The sequence below is a fragment of the Gossypium hirsutum genome, chromosome A09 (assembly GCF_007990345.1).
Source record: "Gossypium hirsutum isolate 1008001.06 chromosome A09, Gossypium_hirsutum_v2.1, whole genome shotgun sequence".
Lineage (NCBI taxonomy): Eukaryota > Viridiplantae > Streptophyta > Magnoliopsida > Malvales > Malvaceae > Gossypium > Gossypium hirsutum.
The window spans coordinates 74,044,666-74,061,997 of record NC_053432.1 but is presented as its reverse complement, the minus strand read 5'-3'; the positions used below and the strand labels follow the sequence as shown (position 1 = coordinate 74,061,997).

The 17,332-nt window shown below is 33.4% G+C and overlaps 3 protein-coding genes across 4 annotated transcripts; 2 read left to right on the top strand and 1 right to left on the bottom strand.

Moving 5' to 3' along the window:
- The first annotated feature begins 1,394 nt into the window (after positions 1-1,394).
- On the top strand, positions 1,395-3,439 carry LOC107889787 (embryonic protein DC-8). The gene is made up of 2 exons (XM_016814347.2): positions 1,395-2,937; positions 3,022-3,439. The coding sequence occupies exons 1-2, from the start codon at positions 1,501-1,503 to the stop codon at positions 3,289-3,291; spliced, it is 1,707 nt and encodes a 568-aa protein (XP_016669836.1). The 5' UTR covers positions 1,395-1,500; the 3' UTR covers positions 3,292-3,439.
- A 1,480-nt stretch (positions 3,440-4,919) lies between these two features.
- LOC107889786 (60S ribosomal protein L24) lies at positions 4,920-7,065 on the top strand. 2 transcript variants are annotated; one of them, XM_016814346.2, is made up of 6 exons: positions 4,920-5,062; positions 5,828-5,903; positions 5,991-6,092; positions 6,355-6,503; positions 6,612-6,799; positions 6,948-7,065. In XM_016814346.2, exons 1-5 carry the CDS (start codon positions 5,052-5,054, stop codon positions 6,766-6,768), a joined length of 495 nt encoding a protein of 164 aa, XP_016669835.1. In that variant the 5' UTR covers positions 4,920-5,051; the 3' UTR covers positions 6,769-6,799; positions 6,948-7,065. The 2 variants fall into 2 exon arrangements, with proteins under 2 accessions (XP_016669835.1, XP_016669834.1); XM_016814345.2 differs by lacking the exon at positions 6,948-7,065 and having other exon boundaries at positions 6,612-6,946.
- Positions 7,066-11,155: 4,090 nt separating this feature from the next.
- Positions 11,156-15,800, bottom strand: LOC107889785 (F-box protein PP2-A15). The gene is made up of 3 exons (XM_016814344.2): positions 15,278-15,800; positions 14,640-14,758; positions 11,156-11,943 (listed from the first exon to the last, which is right to left on the bottom strand). Exons 1-3 carry the CDS (start codon positions 15,587-15,589, stop codon positions 11,481-11,483), a joined length of 894 nt encoding a protein of 297 aa, XP_016669833.1. The 5' UTR covers positions 15,590-15,800; the 3' UTR covers positions 11,156-11,480.
- Positions 15,801-17,332: the final 1,532 nt, after the last annotated feature.

The following is a 17,332-nucleotide window of genomic DNA, read 5'->3' as shown; positions in this document are numbered from 1 at the left end:
AAGTGATATTGTCAATATATTAGACAACACTACTTATAAAAAATAATATTTTAATAAAATAAATAAAATATTTTAATTTAAAAAAGGGTGTCGCCAACACATAAAATTAAAAAAAAAAGTGTCCCTAGCACATAAGGTGACATTCTTTTCACCCATTTTTTTTATATTTTAAAGTTTTTTAGTTTTCATAATTTAATTTAATTTCATAAAAATGGTTGAGTTGTTTTATTTTTATAATATTATTCTTTAATATTTTATATATTTTTTTAATATTTAGAATAGTGACATAGTTGATAATGTGTAAAATATTGGGAGTAAAATTTATTATTATACCAATCAAAAGAATGTTACATCAGCATTCTATTTGGTGAGCAAATACATTTAATGGTGGAGTGACTAGAATTTAAAATTCACCTAACGGGAGTAACCAAATTTAAAAAATGTGATCAAAACATGAACTTGCTAAAAAACTTAAGTGACTACTTAAATAGTTTATTCTAACATTTTTATGTCAATTTACCAAAAATATATCAACTTATCATTATGCTAAATATTTAAAAATTTATAATTATAAAATATTAAAAATTATGAAATTTAAATAATTTAGCCATTTTTATTAAATAAAATAAAATTATAAAAACTATAAAATATAAATATAAAACTAAAAAACATAAAAAGAAAATAAGAAGAGAAATAGAAAAAAGGATGTATGTTGGCCACACTCTTTTTTAAATTAAAATATTATTTATTTTCATTTTATTTTATTTTTATAGTTGATATCACTTAACATGTTGACGATAACATTTTTTACCATTCATTTCAACTCATTAACTTATATAATTTTTTCTAATTAATTTTATAAATTGTATTTTTGGTATTATTAAATAAAAAAACCCCAGGTTTGAAACCGTTGATAAAATTAGGCAATTTGGTGAGTTTTAGCCATGGAAATGTAGAGCTCCATCATTTTGCTGCAAATTCAGCGTGTAATTGATCTGGAATATTAGCTCAAATCCCATATTTAGTTGAGCATCTTACAATGCTTACTTGGATAAGCACTAAAGCTCTTTTTAGATCAACTTTGCAAAAATAGAATGTAAACCAGAGAGCCACGTTGCAAATCATTTGACACGTGGAAAGATGCGTTAATGAACAACAGGTTGCCTAAATCAATGTCATCTCTGACAGACAAGTAGCATCCAATCCATTCCACCGCCTGATGACATTAACATATCTTCATTCCATCAGCATACGAGTCCACGTGTCGACTAATCATCAATTGATTAACACGCGGCAGCCAATCAGAGCAAGCAATCTCCCCCAACGTGTCATGCTCCCAGGAATGCAGCAAATTGTATATTAGATCGATCGCATGCATTTCACCGGCTTAAGGAAAGTATAAAGAGCGAAGGAACATATACACGCTGAACAGTCTTGTTGTGTTATATTATTTCCAGTGAGCTTGCGTTTGAGACTTGAATCGAGGTTGAATATTTACCCATGGCGACGAGGCAAGAGAAGGAGCGAAGAGCGGAGGCGGCAGCTAGACAAGCCGCGGATGATCTTAGGGATATTAACAGTGGAATAGAATGTGAAGAGAGAGTTGTTTATAAGGAGAAATTGGATCGATCGTCACAGCAACAACAACAAAGGTTGCCTGAAGAAAGTTTTGCGTATAAGGAGGAATGGGGAAGGGAAACTTCACCCCAGCAACAGCAACAGAGGCCTGGAGTTATTGGAACCGTGTTGAGGGCTGTGCAAGGTACTTACGAGCATGCAAAAGAAGCTGTGGTCGGAAAGAGCCATGAGAGGGAAGGAGTTTACGGAGGTGGAGGGAAGACATGGGGGACTACTGATGAAGGTGATAATGCGAAGGAGTTTGCTGAGAGGGCAAAGGACACTACCATGGAAAAGGCTGGTGAGTACAAAGACTATGCAGCTGAGAAAGCAAACCAGAGTGCTGATAAGGCCAAACAGATGGATACTACGAAGGAGAAGGCTGCTGAATATACAGATTACGCCGCTCAGAAGGCAAAGGAGACGAAAAACACAGCAGCCCAGAGGACAAAAGAAACCAAAGACACTGTAACAGGTAAAGCTTCTGAGTATACAGATTATGCTGCCCAGAAAGCTAAGGACGCAAAAGACACCACAGCACAAAAGGCTTCCGAGTATACAGACTATGCAGCACAGAAAACTAAGGGTGCAAAGGATGCTACAATGGGGAAAGCGACTGAATATAAGGATTATACCGCCGAGAAAGCCAAGGAGGCAAGAGATACCACAGCCCAAAAGGCTTCTGAGTATACAGATTACGCTACCCAGAAAGCTAAGGACGCAAAAGACACCACTGCACAGAAGGCTTCCGAGTATACAGGCTATGCAGCACAGAAAACTAAGGATGCAAAGGATGCTACAATGGGGAAAGCGGCTGAATATAAGGATTATACAGCTCAGAAAGCCAAGGAGGAAAGAGATACTACAGCCCAAAAAGCTTCTGAGTACACAGATTATGCAGCACAGAAAGCTAAGGATGCAAAGGATGCCGCAATTGGAAAAGCGACTGAATATAAGGACTATGCAGCTGAGAAAGCCAAGGGAGCAAAGGATACGACAGCGCAGAAGGCTTCCGAGTTTACAGACTACGCAGCACAGAAAGCTAAGGAAGCAAAAGATACTACAATGGAAAAAGCGACCGAGTATAAAGACTATGCAGCTGAAAAAGCGAAGGAAGCGAAGGACGTGACAGCTGAGAAGACAAAACAGGGGACGGAATATGCAGCGGAGAAAGCAAAGGAAGGTAAGGATACAACAGTTAGTAAGCTTGGGGAGTTGAAAGATTCAGCTGCAGACGCTGCTAAGAGGGCTATGGATTTCCTCACTGGGAAGACGGAAGAAACGAAGCAGAAGGCATCCGAGACTGCACAGAACACCAAGGTGATGACCTTATTTATTCCAACTTTATTTTTTTTAATTTTCTCATATTGAAAATGTACTCAAAATGTTGCTTAAATTATCTAGGAGACATTGAGTGAAACGACGGAGTCAGCTAGACAGAAGATGGAAGAGATGAAGCTGAGAGGTGATGAAGGTAGAAGGAAGACTTATGATGATGATGCGAAACGCCACGGTCGTGAAGGGTTTTCAGAGACGATAGTGATTAAGGTTGAAGAATCCCCGGCAGGAGCCGTTGATGCTACACTGAGATCATCTGATGAAACATTCAATGATGTTGGGCGTGTTGGGGAGGAAGGCGTTATTCGTGATCGCTCCAGCAAAACCAAAATGTGATCTCACACTGCACACACCCTTAATATAGGGGTGGAATATTTGCGTTGCTTTTCATTGTTTTAACTTCTGTTTGTGTTATCTTTTTGTAATACAAGTACGTTCTTTGTTGCATATCTTCTAAATAAACAGAACAGTATGAATTCTGGGACGAATGTGCATTTCTGGGTGTTTGAAGGATAATGGGAAGTATGGCTAGGGTGTGAGTTTTGGTTCTAGAAATCATGTCTTCATTGTGAAGCCAATTCATGTTCTTACCTTAGCAATGAGTTCGGAAGCCGAAATTAACAGTAATGAATTGATAGATGCTGCGTCTGAAAGAAGGATATAAATGCAAGCTCCTGTTGGTGATAGATCGCTGAAATGTAAACGAAGCCGATTCGTTGCCCCAAAATCATACTAATTCTTCCGAGTAAATTTTCATATCATCATGACGGTTTTTACTTCAATTTTCATGAAGACAATAGATAAAATTAGTATTATTTTTTTAGCTTTTCCACAAAGCCTTTAATGAATTAGAAACTCTTTGCGTAATTGAAAATGTGTATGATTTATCTATATATCTATGATAGTTCCCCAAAAAAATCTATATATATGATAATATACTAATGATATAAGGTTTAAGGTTTTGACCCAACTTTTTTCCACACACACCCGATTTGAGTTGCCTGGACATATTTTATTTTAAGTCAAATAAATAATGACCTATTAGATAAAAAAATTTGATATAATTATGAGTTCTGAGCAAAAAAGTTGGCGAAAATTTTTATTTCTACTTCAAACATGGCTGTTCATTTGCTCATGTCAAGAACTCGGGTTGTAAAATTGTGACGATGATTAAGTTAATGGAGATCCATACTTCCTATTTAAGATAAGAGATAGTTCTTCTTAACTCTTAAATAAGAGATAGTTCTTCTTAACTCTTAAATAGGAGTATATTTCAACGTAATTAAATTCACATCCTTTTATATTGATATTAAAATTTATGTCAATCGAGTTTAGATTCAATCAGTTAATTTTTTTTAGTTTTTTTTTATTTTGCTATTATAAATTTTGGACAGATTATGATTTAATTTATCATTATAAAATCGAGAGAAGAGAGCAAAAGAGAGTTAGAAACCTTAGTTTAGTTTTTAGTTGCAATAAATTTGAAAACCCATCAAATAGCGTGATTCTAATTCTAATGAAAGGAAAAAGAAAAAGAAGAAAGTAAGGAAGTAAAGAGGATGTTTAAAAAGGCGAGGGGTAAAAATTGGAAATAGAAAAAAAAAAGAGTTTTCACTTGTGTTGAATTGCTATTCAGTGATAAAGGAAAAGTTTAGAGATGCTATCTTTTTACAGAATAAAATTATTTTTAAAACAGATGTAATAAATCCTCACTGCCAATTAATATGTAACACATTCCTGCTCCCCCAAACGAACATGATGTTAGCGATAACTTAGACCAAATTTACTACTAAAATTGTAGCCTTGTTGATCATGTTTGTGAGGGAAAAAAAAGAATAGGGCAATGTTTATTTTTCATAATTTTATAATAAAAAGGTGAACAAGAAATAGTTTGGGCTTGGTTATCTGTCATTTGGACCGATGGTTTGGTTATTTGTTAACAATGGCCACTTTAATGTATGCAGCGGCCCGCTCTGGGCCGGTAGTTTTGTGAATTTAACACAATATAAGGGCCATCATATTCCCAAACCTTTGATCTACATTTGCAACGCCGCTAGGGTTTCAAGGGATTTCTTCCGGTGCAAAGAGCAGCAGCCATGGTTCTCAAGTACGTTCCTTATCTCTTCCTCTTTCCCTTCAAATTATTCTTTAATCACGAGTAATTGGTATGATCTTAGAAAATATACCCCCCAAAAAGATCTGCCTACGGCCAGGTCTTCCTTTCATTTTGTTTTATTCCATATTCTAATATGGCGATTGATTGATTTTATTTAGTATTATGCGGGGAATTGAACTTTCAGCTATTACTTTTTTGTTTTTATTAGTTCTATTTACATGTTCATTTCCATGTTAGCGGGATTTTAGTTTATTGGTTATTTGTTATACGAGCTTCAATTGGTTCATTGAAGCTAAGGTTTTTTAATTAATGAAGATAGTTGGAGTATATTGGTTTAGTTTTTTTGGAAAAATAAATATATCTTGGGAATGGAAAATCAGTTTAAATTTTCCCTTGTCTATGGCCTTTAGACCTGTATTTGACACACATATCAGACACTTATCTTGTAATGGGTATGTTATATGATCCTCCAAACATCTTCCAAATACATGAAACAGCTTTGAATTTACAGTTTCAGACAGAACTCTGTACACACCCAAGTTCGAGTAACATTGATTTATATTCAGCTAGTTTTGTAATGAAGTGCTAGGCTTTTGGAAAATCATATAGTTGTTTTAGTTAATTGTGTGATGTTCTGAGTCAATGGTTATGTTCATGCGTAGAGAGCTATATTCAGTTTAAAAGAAGCTGATTGGTATTATTTATTTAGTAGGTTTTGTAGACATTGCAATTGATTGTATTTTGTTGGCATGCTAGGACGGAGCTTTGCCGATTTAGTGGTGCCAAGATATACCCTGGGAAAGGCATCAGATTTGTTCGTGGTGATTCCCAGGTAAATTCTCATCTAGTTCTGATTTCAAGTGGTTGATACTGTGTTGTGGTACTAGCAATGAACTGTGATCTTCATCAATTTGTTTAGGTCTTCCTCTTTTCCAATTCAAAATGCAAGAGGTACTTCCACAACCGCCTGAAGCCATCAAAACTTACATGGACGGCCATGTACAGGAAGCAACACAAGAAGGTGAGTGTCAGCATCATAAGCAGGTTTTCTTTCAGAAAAACTATTTTTGGGTTTCATTTGCCTTACCTGTGGCATTTTGGTTGTGAGCAGAATCATGTATTTTTTGGAAATTGACTTCTTTTACAAAATGTTGATGTTTTGGCATCTCTTTTTATCGCTGCCATCTATCTTATAAAAGTTTTGCAAAATCAGATTATTTTATCAATATATTGTTCTCATGCCCTTTCTCATATTAGTTTTGCTACTTGATGCATATGTTTAGGACATTGCCCAAGAAGCTGTGAAGAAGAGGAGACGTACTGCAAAGAAGCCATACTCCAGATCCATTGTGGGTGCCACCTTAGAGGTTATCCAGAAGAAGAGGAGTGAGAAACCCGAAGTTCGTGATGCAGCCAGGGAAGCTGCTCTCCGGTGTGTGTTTGTTCATTATAAGTTGCACCCATTCCATTTCATTGCTGATTTCGACATGTAATATGGTTTATATTTACTGAGATTTTTACTGTTTAATCTATTGTTCAGAGAAATCAAGGAAAGGATCAAGAAGACTAAGGATGAAAAGAAGGCAAAGAAGGCAGAAGTAGCAGCGAAGCAACAGAAGACACAAGGCAAGGGTAACCCTCCAAAGGGTGGTGCACCCAAAGGTCCCAAGCTTGGTGGTGGTGGTGGAAAGCGATAAGTTTACCCAGTTATTATCTGTTTTTACATAGGTAGTATGTTGATTTTGAAGGCATTTGTATGGACTGAATGGCCATCGGCCGTGTATCTTTTTTTGCTTTTTATGCGTTATCATTAAACCTTGAACTCTGTATTGAAGATGAGTGATCAAGTTATTTTATGCTTGACTTTGTTTTTCAGCCTACGTACCCGGACTTAGACGGTGAAGAATGCCATTCATACTGCATAGTTTTGTAGCCGATGCACACTAAAATTATTCTTACGTCAGAGTTTATATATATTATATTAGAATTTTTTATATTTTATCAAGCTCTGTTTCACTTAAAATTTGTATCTTAAAATTTTCTGACTATATTTTTGAATATTTAATCTAAGCTTGTTTTAGATTTGCTTATATCATGTATCTTTTAATTTTTCTCAAATTATATTATTTTTAATGTTTATATTATAGATATTTAATTCTTATTTGTTATGAGTTAATATATATAAAAATAATAAGGCAAATGGCAAGTTGGGTCGGGTTTGATAGAGCTTAAGTTTACTCATATTTCAATTAAGTTCCATTTTTTACTTTAATTTAGTTTTTCGGGTCTCGTAACATTTTCCAAATCATCTCGTGTTCTGGAATGTGTTCCAAACTTGAATAAGCCGAATAAGACATACTTTTAACACTTAATCGGTAAGAACTAGAAGAGCTTCAATTTCGCATCGATGAGTGATAGTTATCTTCTTTATTTTGTTACCCCAATATTTATTTCATTTTTTTTTTATAATTTTGATTCTATGCTTGTAAATGAATTGGATTTAAAGTTATATTTGAATCATACAATATACTAAGTTGAACTAATATCACATGGGGTTTAGTCGTGTTGTAAATGATGCGCTCTACAGCTTTCATTTATGTAATTAGTGGATAGTATTCACTGGTAACAGAGTGCGTTCAACTTTTTTACCGTATAAGCAAGTGAATTTGGGTGGACATCTGGGAGACTTTGCTCTCTGAATTGTCAAAATTCCCAAACAGAGAGATCGTGTTAGAAAGCAGAAAACAAACGCCAAGAAAAATCAGCTTTAATCATCATGCAAAACTAATTCAAGTTCATAATCCGATCTGCTGAGGCTTGAACATTAATCCAGTTGCATTTGTATTAGTGAATTGATATAAATGTCAATTTTTCAACCAAATCATAGCCGATGGTCTGAGAAAACTTGTAAAACTGAATGTTGTAAATTATAAGCCGGCCGTGCTAAATTAACTCAGTCTAATCAAAATATAAACAAGTTGATTAAGTTTTGTCTATTAGGGATAAGAAGGCAGTTTTGCACCCCCAGTAAGGAGATTGAAAACATAGTTGCATTCGGGGATTGGGACATGCGGGCTTGCTGCTACCGTTGTCTTGTTAGAGCTGGGAACTGAGGTGCTTTCCACGGTCTCTTCACCGGAGATTTTAGTGTCAACTGTGGAGACGACTTGCTCTCTTGTCGCCTGTTGCACTAGCATACCTTTCCATTTCATGACTTGCACTGCACCAAGAGGTGTGAGAGTTTATTTAAGTATTCAAATTTGGTGAACTGTGCATGGAAAGAGAGTCCGGGTTTTGAACATTATCCATCAACCCCTGGGCTAAATAATTAACCTCATCTTGAAGCTTCTGTTTTTCCCTGGAAATAACATCATAGTCGTGTTTAAGGGTATCATATAAGCGCTCAAGCTGTTTAGCTTTCCATTCAGCACGCCTGCATTGGAACCAGATAACAATTTGCCTTGGTTGGTGTCCAAGTTCCCTGGAAAGCTTCATCTCTTCCTTCCTGGAAACTCCTCTCCAATAAACAGTTGTGGTCTTCTCTTGAGCGTTGTAGCTGCTTTTTTGTCCCTGCTTGACTCCGCGGAAGAAGAAGACAAAACAGAATATAGCAAAGTAATATTCAAACAAATAATATTTACACCGTTAGCATCAGAATTCATATATACCTGGACATTGATCATAGTTATAGTTGTAATGGGAGTTAAGAGTAGGCTGTGGTCGAGAAGCAAAGGTGCCATTCCAATCCATTTTTGAATCGTCTGTCTTCAAAATCAACCAGAATATGTCAGTACACCAAAGATAGCACTATTATGAGTTTATGACCACACCATACGAAGAGAAAGCGAAAGTGTGGGAGCAGAAGAGAAGAGTTAGTAAAGAATTTCTTCATTTACATGTCTCTCCGTACTTTGGTGCTGTGTGGTTAATTCCTACATATGAATCTACATAATACATGAACCGATATCTTATACCTTTATTTTATGGCATTTTCCAAGCAGAACATTTTTATATATTAAGTAAATAAAATATGTATCTATTTTTATAAATTATTATAATATAATATTTTAACTTAATACATTAAAAAATAGATAAAATTATGGGTTATCATATTCAACATGAATCGTATATTAATAAAATTTAAAAATAAATTAAAATACTTTTTAATAAAAAAAATGATGTTGAATATTAAAATAAAAGAAATTGAGACTGATATATTCAAATAATGAGATAAGGATTATACTTGAAGATAATATATTAGTTATAATAATAACATTTAGGGTTCTAAAACGAAAATAAAAATACCAAATGAAAAAGTTGTATAGTTTTTTTTATTAAAAAGAATAAAACTTTATTAAAAATAAATAAATTTTATAATAAAAATATTTTAATAAAATACATCAATTTTACTTTCAAAATGAAATAATGTAAATTCATACTACCAAATGCTCATTCATGCATCATCCAAACCATAGCTTTTAAAACTATACATTTCCTTTAAGCGTTTTGATAGTATGATCAAAAAGTAGTATGAAGAATTAAAATATTGATTGTAGATGTTATGTAGTTGGATGTAGTGTAGCATTAGCTTTTTAACCCATACCAATAAGCAATAGCCATACCAAAAATTTAAAAATTCTAACTTTTCACTTTTCAAAACTCAATTTAGGTGCCCCTCATTTGTAGTATTTATAAATTATAAATATAATTTATTTATTCAAATTAAATTTTAGAAAAAATTTATTAATTGCTTGAAAAATATGTAACAATTGTTACTATAATTTATTTTTAATATTTTCATTATAATTTAAGTTGAATATTTAAGGGTTCGAATTGGGGATAAAGACTATAAATAGTTCTAGACATTGTATAAAAAAGAGCATATATAATAGTAATCTATAATGATATTAATGTTAAAAAAAGTGAATATTTATTAATACCAAAATAGTACTACTAATAATAATAACAACATATAATTTGAATAGATCTAAATTAACTTTATCTTTTTGTATTAAAATGTCAGACATTAAATAGTACTTCTTAACAAAAATGTTAAACAATTGAAATATTTTACCACATTCTTAAAGCTTTTTTATTTGAATTGAAAATTGACTTAAGAAGCAGTGGTAATATATAAAATTTTGACATTCACTAACATCATTACTCGCATGTCTTGTTATATACACAAATAATATTACTTTTATAAATGTGTGGAACTGATATATAAGTATGATATTGTTTGCAACTTTGTGGTGTGAAATAAAAGGTCTTAATTCTCATCCCATTTACTTATATGTTGTGTTGGAATTATTTTGTGATAATAATATCTCAAGTATTAAATGATAATTTAAGGATACAAACCTGCTTCAAGCTGTCACAGATTCAATATTAAATCAAAACAACCTAATTGCACAACAAATGTAAAATTTTAATTAATGCTCTTTCTTTTTAACTGGAAAAGATTCAAAACAGAAGAAGGAACATGATCTATCCCAGCCTAGCATGACAGTTGTCCGTGGACCAGCCTTTGGTAAAAAGAGGTCAGTAAAGCTAAGGTCAGGGTTTCATGTAGGAATGCAACTCACTTCACACTCATTACATCTTTTAAATACCAGAACTGGACCACCTACTATCACCACCAACAGCCAATCCAAACCATAAGACTGCCAAGTTTTGGTATTTTGTTTCCTCCTGTCAAAATCTTCTAACACCACATGCAAGATTAAATTGGAAACAGAACCATCGTATTCCTACGTGCAAAAATGGTTCAACTAAATGCCAATTTGTCCAGGAAAAGCATTTATACCAACATCACTATCGCAGTAAAATTAGATAAAACCATAAACTCCAGATACGACCCAACACCTAAACAACCACAGACCAAGTTGCAGGGATGCCACAATTTTCATAATTTATACCAACACTCATTATGGTGATAACTACAGAAAATAATTTAACCAATATTGCAACAGTTAAAAACATTCAAAGAGATAAGAACAGATCAAACAAGGCTTCTCCAACTCCCACGAACCTTTCTAAAAGCATAAGTAAACAACAAGACAATAAAAACTGGGTCAATTAAGATATGAGAAAGGAATTAGATTACCTCATTTGCATCACAACTAAATTACAAAAATTTTAACAGAAAGCTTCTGGTGAAAAACAAGATCATAACCAACCATAATCTCTTAATTTTATGTGCAGAGGTGTAAAAGAGGAAACAAAACTGGATCAAATACATGGTAGTGAAACTTGCGTAATCATAGAGGACACATGCCTACTCTGAAAATCAATTAAGATGAAATCCTCTAAAACAACAAATGCCTTTAGAAGTATAACCTGTACGTGAAACCCCACATGGGAATTCCAGGGATCGCTGATGTCAACAGTAACTCTGATATGCTTCTGGCTATTTCAACATCCCTTTTCTTTTACGCTCTTTTAGGTCAGTGGGGATGATAAATACAGAATCTACACAAAGTCCTCCTTTAGAATGTGTGCAATCTATCTGTTTCACAGAAAATCTGACTTCAGTAACTGGTTCAGAGTCGTTGACAATAAATTCCCCAACCTTGTAGTCTATCCAGCATCCGCGCTTATGATTTCCATTATCATAATCTTGTTCAGTATCATCTAAATAGTGCTCACATGATGCTAGCTGACCATCAGAAGTAGACAACTCAAATGTTACAGGCTTTATGTCCCAACCATGGGTGTGCTCAAAACTAGACACTCTTCTTCCCAACCTTTTGGAAAATCTTCCAAGGTGAAGCCTGAATGAAAGAGTATAGATATCAGCTGGAAGAGGGAACTTTACTACTCCATCTACTTCAAACCACCATATTTGCTGCAAATAGGCCACAGTATGGAATCTGGAAGCAGAGCAAGATAGAGAATATAAAATTTGTTGACAAAGAAAGGCGGAGAGGAGAAAAAATGGGAAAACAACATGTTAACCACTGGCCAATGCAACATGAAAATAAATTATTCAATGGAATAAGAATCTGAAAATCGACTGCAGCCCGGAAAATTTTCCTGTCTTACAGAGACTCTTAACAGAAAAAGAAAAAAGTTCAACAAAAATTTCACAATTAAGCATTATAATATTTTCATAGGTAGAACAGAATCATTAGTAAATATTCTGCTCAACTAATGAAGCACCATGAAAAAAGACTAAACTCAGTACATATAGTATAGAGTAGTGGAAAGAAGTCACTAAGAATGGGAACCCAATTCTCTTGTCACACTGTAATGTCACCATAGGATGGAATAAAGATCAGGATTCGGGGAAATCTTAGAAAATCCTACTACTAATAAATGCATTTAGTACTCTGGAAAGTCGATCACCCTAAACACACTAGAACAAATATGCATGTAAAAATATGTACCCATTTGATACATAACTACATGCGTAAAAGCATCTTTACAAGTGCCAGAAGAGCATAAAAGAAACACGTAAACAGCAATAACTCAATACCAAACGCCATGAACATACTTGTGAGATAAAGATCAGTATTAAAAATCATTATCACTCTCCACCAGATTTACTACACCTCAATCATTCCAATCAATAAATGAACCATTTCTGGCTAAAGAAAAGAAAAACGTTCAAGCTAAGTAACCAATGAAATGATAAGATGAGAGTACTAGAACCTGGAAGCCTGCCTCAGCAATACAATTTTGTTTCTATCAAGCTCTCACTCATAAAAACTACAAGTTACACTCAAAGCAGTTCGGTAATTGTCTCAAGATGATGAGATCATATCATGCCTAAATAAAGGATATAAGGTTTAATAGAAATTTGAAGGGCTACCTCTCAATCATATGGCCTAGGCATTGAAAATATATAAACCAAAAAAAATTGCTCCATGTAAGGCATCGATGGATTAATCATCATTTGGATGAAAGAAACTCGAAATCAGCCTGCCTTATCACAATGGTAGATGTAGTTAGTAGAGTCGAAGGTCTATTTCAAAATCATATAGATTTTGGTTGTAGAACTTTTTGAATAAATCAAAAGATAGAGACTAATAATTTGAAAATCAGAGCTATTCTTTTCGTCAAAACATTTTAACCATGCCTTGCCACTGAAGCAAAAGGTATAATAAAATGTTTCGGGAAGAAACTGCTTCCTTCAATTAGTCAGTCAAATAGTTGACCACTAAATCCCAAAATTCTCACGTTTGAATGTTTTAACATCTGGTATCCCTTAATAACTTCCACCATAATCAAATGGGAATCAAACATAAAAAAGAAGATAGAAAAAGTCAGTATGGTTATGTAACAAAAATAAAATTCAAGTCTACACAGTGTTTTGGGACTATAATCCCATTTCCTGAGGGCTAAATCTTAGAATTAACAACATTGAAATGCAATATCCTCTAGGGAAAAGGAAGTTTTAAGCATATATCGCATGACAGAATACTCTAGAATTGTATTATGAGAAAGAGCAAAGCATCCAATGTGGTTGCACGCTTGCCCAATTATAATCATCTATAGGGCAAGCACAAACTTCTGTGAAGAGATTAATTTTCAGAAGGCACTAAGCAAGAGAAGAAGACAATCTTTTCTCACAGAGATAAGAAAATGGTTAGCACATTGTCTCATTGTATAGGCAACTGGTCGATGCTTATTAACTCTTATCCTGCATTAATGGGAAAATTAGTTCCAGCAGGTAAACACCCTTAGGAGCAGCATATAAAGGGAGATAGAAATCAAAAGCTTAACATATCAGCATTTGTACACTTCTTCATACATTCAAAGAGTTTCACCATCAAAATAGCACTCCTAACCCAAAATACATAGATCTGAAAAAGATAAAGCTATCAACATGAACCAATCATAATGGAAAACATAAATATATGTACAAGGTTCTCTAGGTACACAAGACTTCTCAATCTCTGACTACAAGAACTTCGACAAAAGTGAACTTACACTACACAGCTACACTACACAGCATTATCTCAATTCATTAAAGCTCACAAATTTCTTATTGCAAGATCCAAGCATATAAACGGAATTACCTTTCTTTGAAAACCTCTTCCAAAATCCAACCAATAAAACATTCCTCGAGATTAACAATTCGGCAATGAAGAAAAACATAATCTCTAAACAAGATTTAGTAAAAGATCCCATCATCATCTAGAGATTAATGATGAATCAGCAACAAAGATGCAAACTTTCAGAGATTTCAGTCTTTCTACATAATACCATTTGTATAAAGAAAACATCAACAAAAAGCCAAAACCCTTAAGCAGCACCCGAATGCATTTCCTCCCACCAAAGAATAAATGAGACATGCAATTGACAACGTAGTTCACAAAATGTCCCATTCCAACAAATATATAGCTTAACCATCTATGTGCTCCATGTAGAAGCAAAATTGGCATAATTAATTCCATTTTGTGCTTCTTCAAGTAATCAATACAGAATTCTAACAAGCTGGTCAAAAACCATACTAGAAAATTTTCAAGATACAAGCATCTCAATCCCACATTAAGGCAATGTCAAAATCAATAAATTGTACCAGTAAATTTAGTATTGAACCATAATAATATGAATGTCTAACCTAGATTCTTCTGTAGAAACCCAATTCCAATATCTCCGATCATCAATTCCAGTTATTGCCATCCCTTTGGCAGATATTGCCATGCATACCCTGCCGGTCACTCTGTCCAGCCATATTTCCTACATCATCAAATTTTCAACCGTCATTAGTCTTCGATTATTCAAGTCTGGCCATTATTAAATTCAAAATAAAGCACTGAAGCAAAACAAAAGGAAAAACATTTCATACATAACCACCTCCAAGACCCTCCCTCACGCCAAATGCTCCCCAAAAACACCCCTTTTGCATGAACAAGAGTTGTTAAATTTGTTCTCTTCAAAAAAGAAATAATAACATTAACCCACCAGTAACAACTAACTAACCAAATCCCCATTCTTCCCAGAAAATTAAGATACAAAATATCTTAAACTCACTCAAAAAGCCAAAAACAATTTCTAAAAGAAAAAATATATATATTAACCAAAAAGTTATGAAAACAATCACAAAGCCTCAAGTTCAATCCTTCCCAAGCATAAAACGAAAGTAAAAACGACCAAATGAACCCAAAACTCAAACACCCAGAAATAAATATTTAAAAAAAAGTAATAATGAAATTAACCAGAAAAAGGAGGAGGAAACAAACTCTAAAGACGACCCACCTTATTTCCATCATCAAAAGGTACCGGGCGAGAGAGAAGGGCAAAAATATCTTTTTTGGACGAATTCTGGTACCTTTCGGGTGGCACTAAATCCAGCAGATCTTGATAATTACTGGGTAATTTCATTTCCCAAACAGAATCCGAAGAGGCAGCCCCTCTAAACGCTCGATTCAACCTCGCCAGGTTGCAAATCTCCGGCGGCGTCAAGTAAGTGAAAACGCAGGCCACACAGCTCTCCGGTATGTCCCCTAATCCCGGTCCCATCACCGTCCCATTGCTTCCTTCCGTTAAGTTGGACAGAGACGCACCCATCGAATCTTTTTTTTCTCTTCCCTCCCCTGTTTTCTTTTTTTCCCTTTCGTTTCTATTTATAAAAATTCACTTGGAAATTTGAAGTTGATTTTGTTTTTTTAATTAAGTTGGTGAGAAGACCGAAAGAGTGAAGAAGAAAGAGGATGTCTTAGAGTGGAAAATTTCTGGACGTCTTTTATATTTGGATTCTAACACTGTTCAATTGTCGTTTCAATTACTCGCTTTCCGCTAGACCCGACCCGGATTTTATTTTACACTTTTTTTTTTTTTCATTACTTTTGCGACAAAAAATTAAGGCAATTGTGGCAAACCAGTAGATTTTTTATTTTGTGATTTTGGACTATATTTCTTCTCTAAACTCTAGAATCTCCATTTTTTTCAGATTTATTATTTTAAACATTTAATTAAAACCAACATGTTATTTACTACTAACCTTAAGACTTTCTCTATTTATGCTGCTTTCATTTACTTGCAGCATATTAATAGAGTGATTTTTTTTTTTCAAAAATAACCTAAATTCAATTTATTTTATATATATATTACTTATTTGAAAGTACAAAAGATATATTGTTATTCACCTTTTATTTTCTAAAAATTAATACAATTTTGAAATAACTTGGATTACGCCTACATGAAATAAAACAGAGAGTTTTTGTTGACATGGATAATTTTTTAGGAAATAAAAAAATTATATAAAAAATATATATGTATATTAAATAAATTAAAATTTTAAATATCTCAAATTATTTATACTTATTTTATGATGGAAAGTAAAAAAAAGAAAAAAGAAAAAAAGGGTACGTCGCGATGCAAACAAGATCGTACAGTTATGCTTAGGTATAAGGCTTAATCAAAAGTTGAGCGAGCGTCAAGCAATACAGCAATTATATTTGGGTATACAGTATATTGATTGATATACACTACCAACCCTATTGAATTACTTTGAAAATAATATTCACTGTATCATTTGACAGATGATAAAGGTGTTGGAGATTGAATATCTGTTCGGGCAAACCATTTTCTTTTTTGACTAAATTTTGGTAAAATATTTTATGTCTCTCTATCTTCAAACATTGAACTACAAAGCAAATCATGAAACAACCTGAATTATATAGTACATATATGCAGTCGAAAGGTTTGAAGCCATCCTACTTGTTTTCTCCATTCTATTTGGTTATTCTTCCAAAAGGAACACACGCGATTGAAAATTATATATAAAAATATAAATTTCCTATCAACCAACGTGATTCATGCAATGCAATCTTTTATTACTTCACTTTATCATTAAACAATTTGCTCACGTTCCACATTTCTATTTTCTTTTTATATTTTCTTTGCTTTATAATAAAATAATTTACTAAATAGTAGTATCAGTTGAAAAAATATTATCTACAAATAAATTATTTTTTATTTGAGTTTTTTTTTTAGATTTTGTTTTGATTTAAGTCTCATCATACTGTCGGTTCTATTCAAATTTATCATAATTTAAGTCTGGATATATTACTCACATCAATCAAGTCGTAATTATAGTCATATAAATGTATCTAATACTTATATTTAAACACTTTATTGAGTTCGTGTCACTCTTGACCGGTCACTAACTCAATTATAAAATTATTAAAATATCCCCGTATTTTAAATTATAATTAATATTATTAACATAAAACATTTCCTTTCGCCCATCATAAAATCTAATCATTTATAATGTTGAATTGTATTTATACATACATCCACCGCTAATTA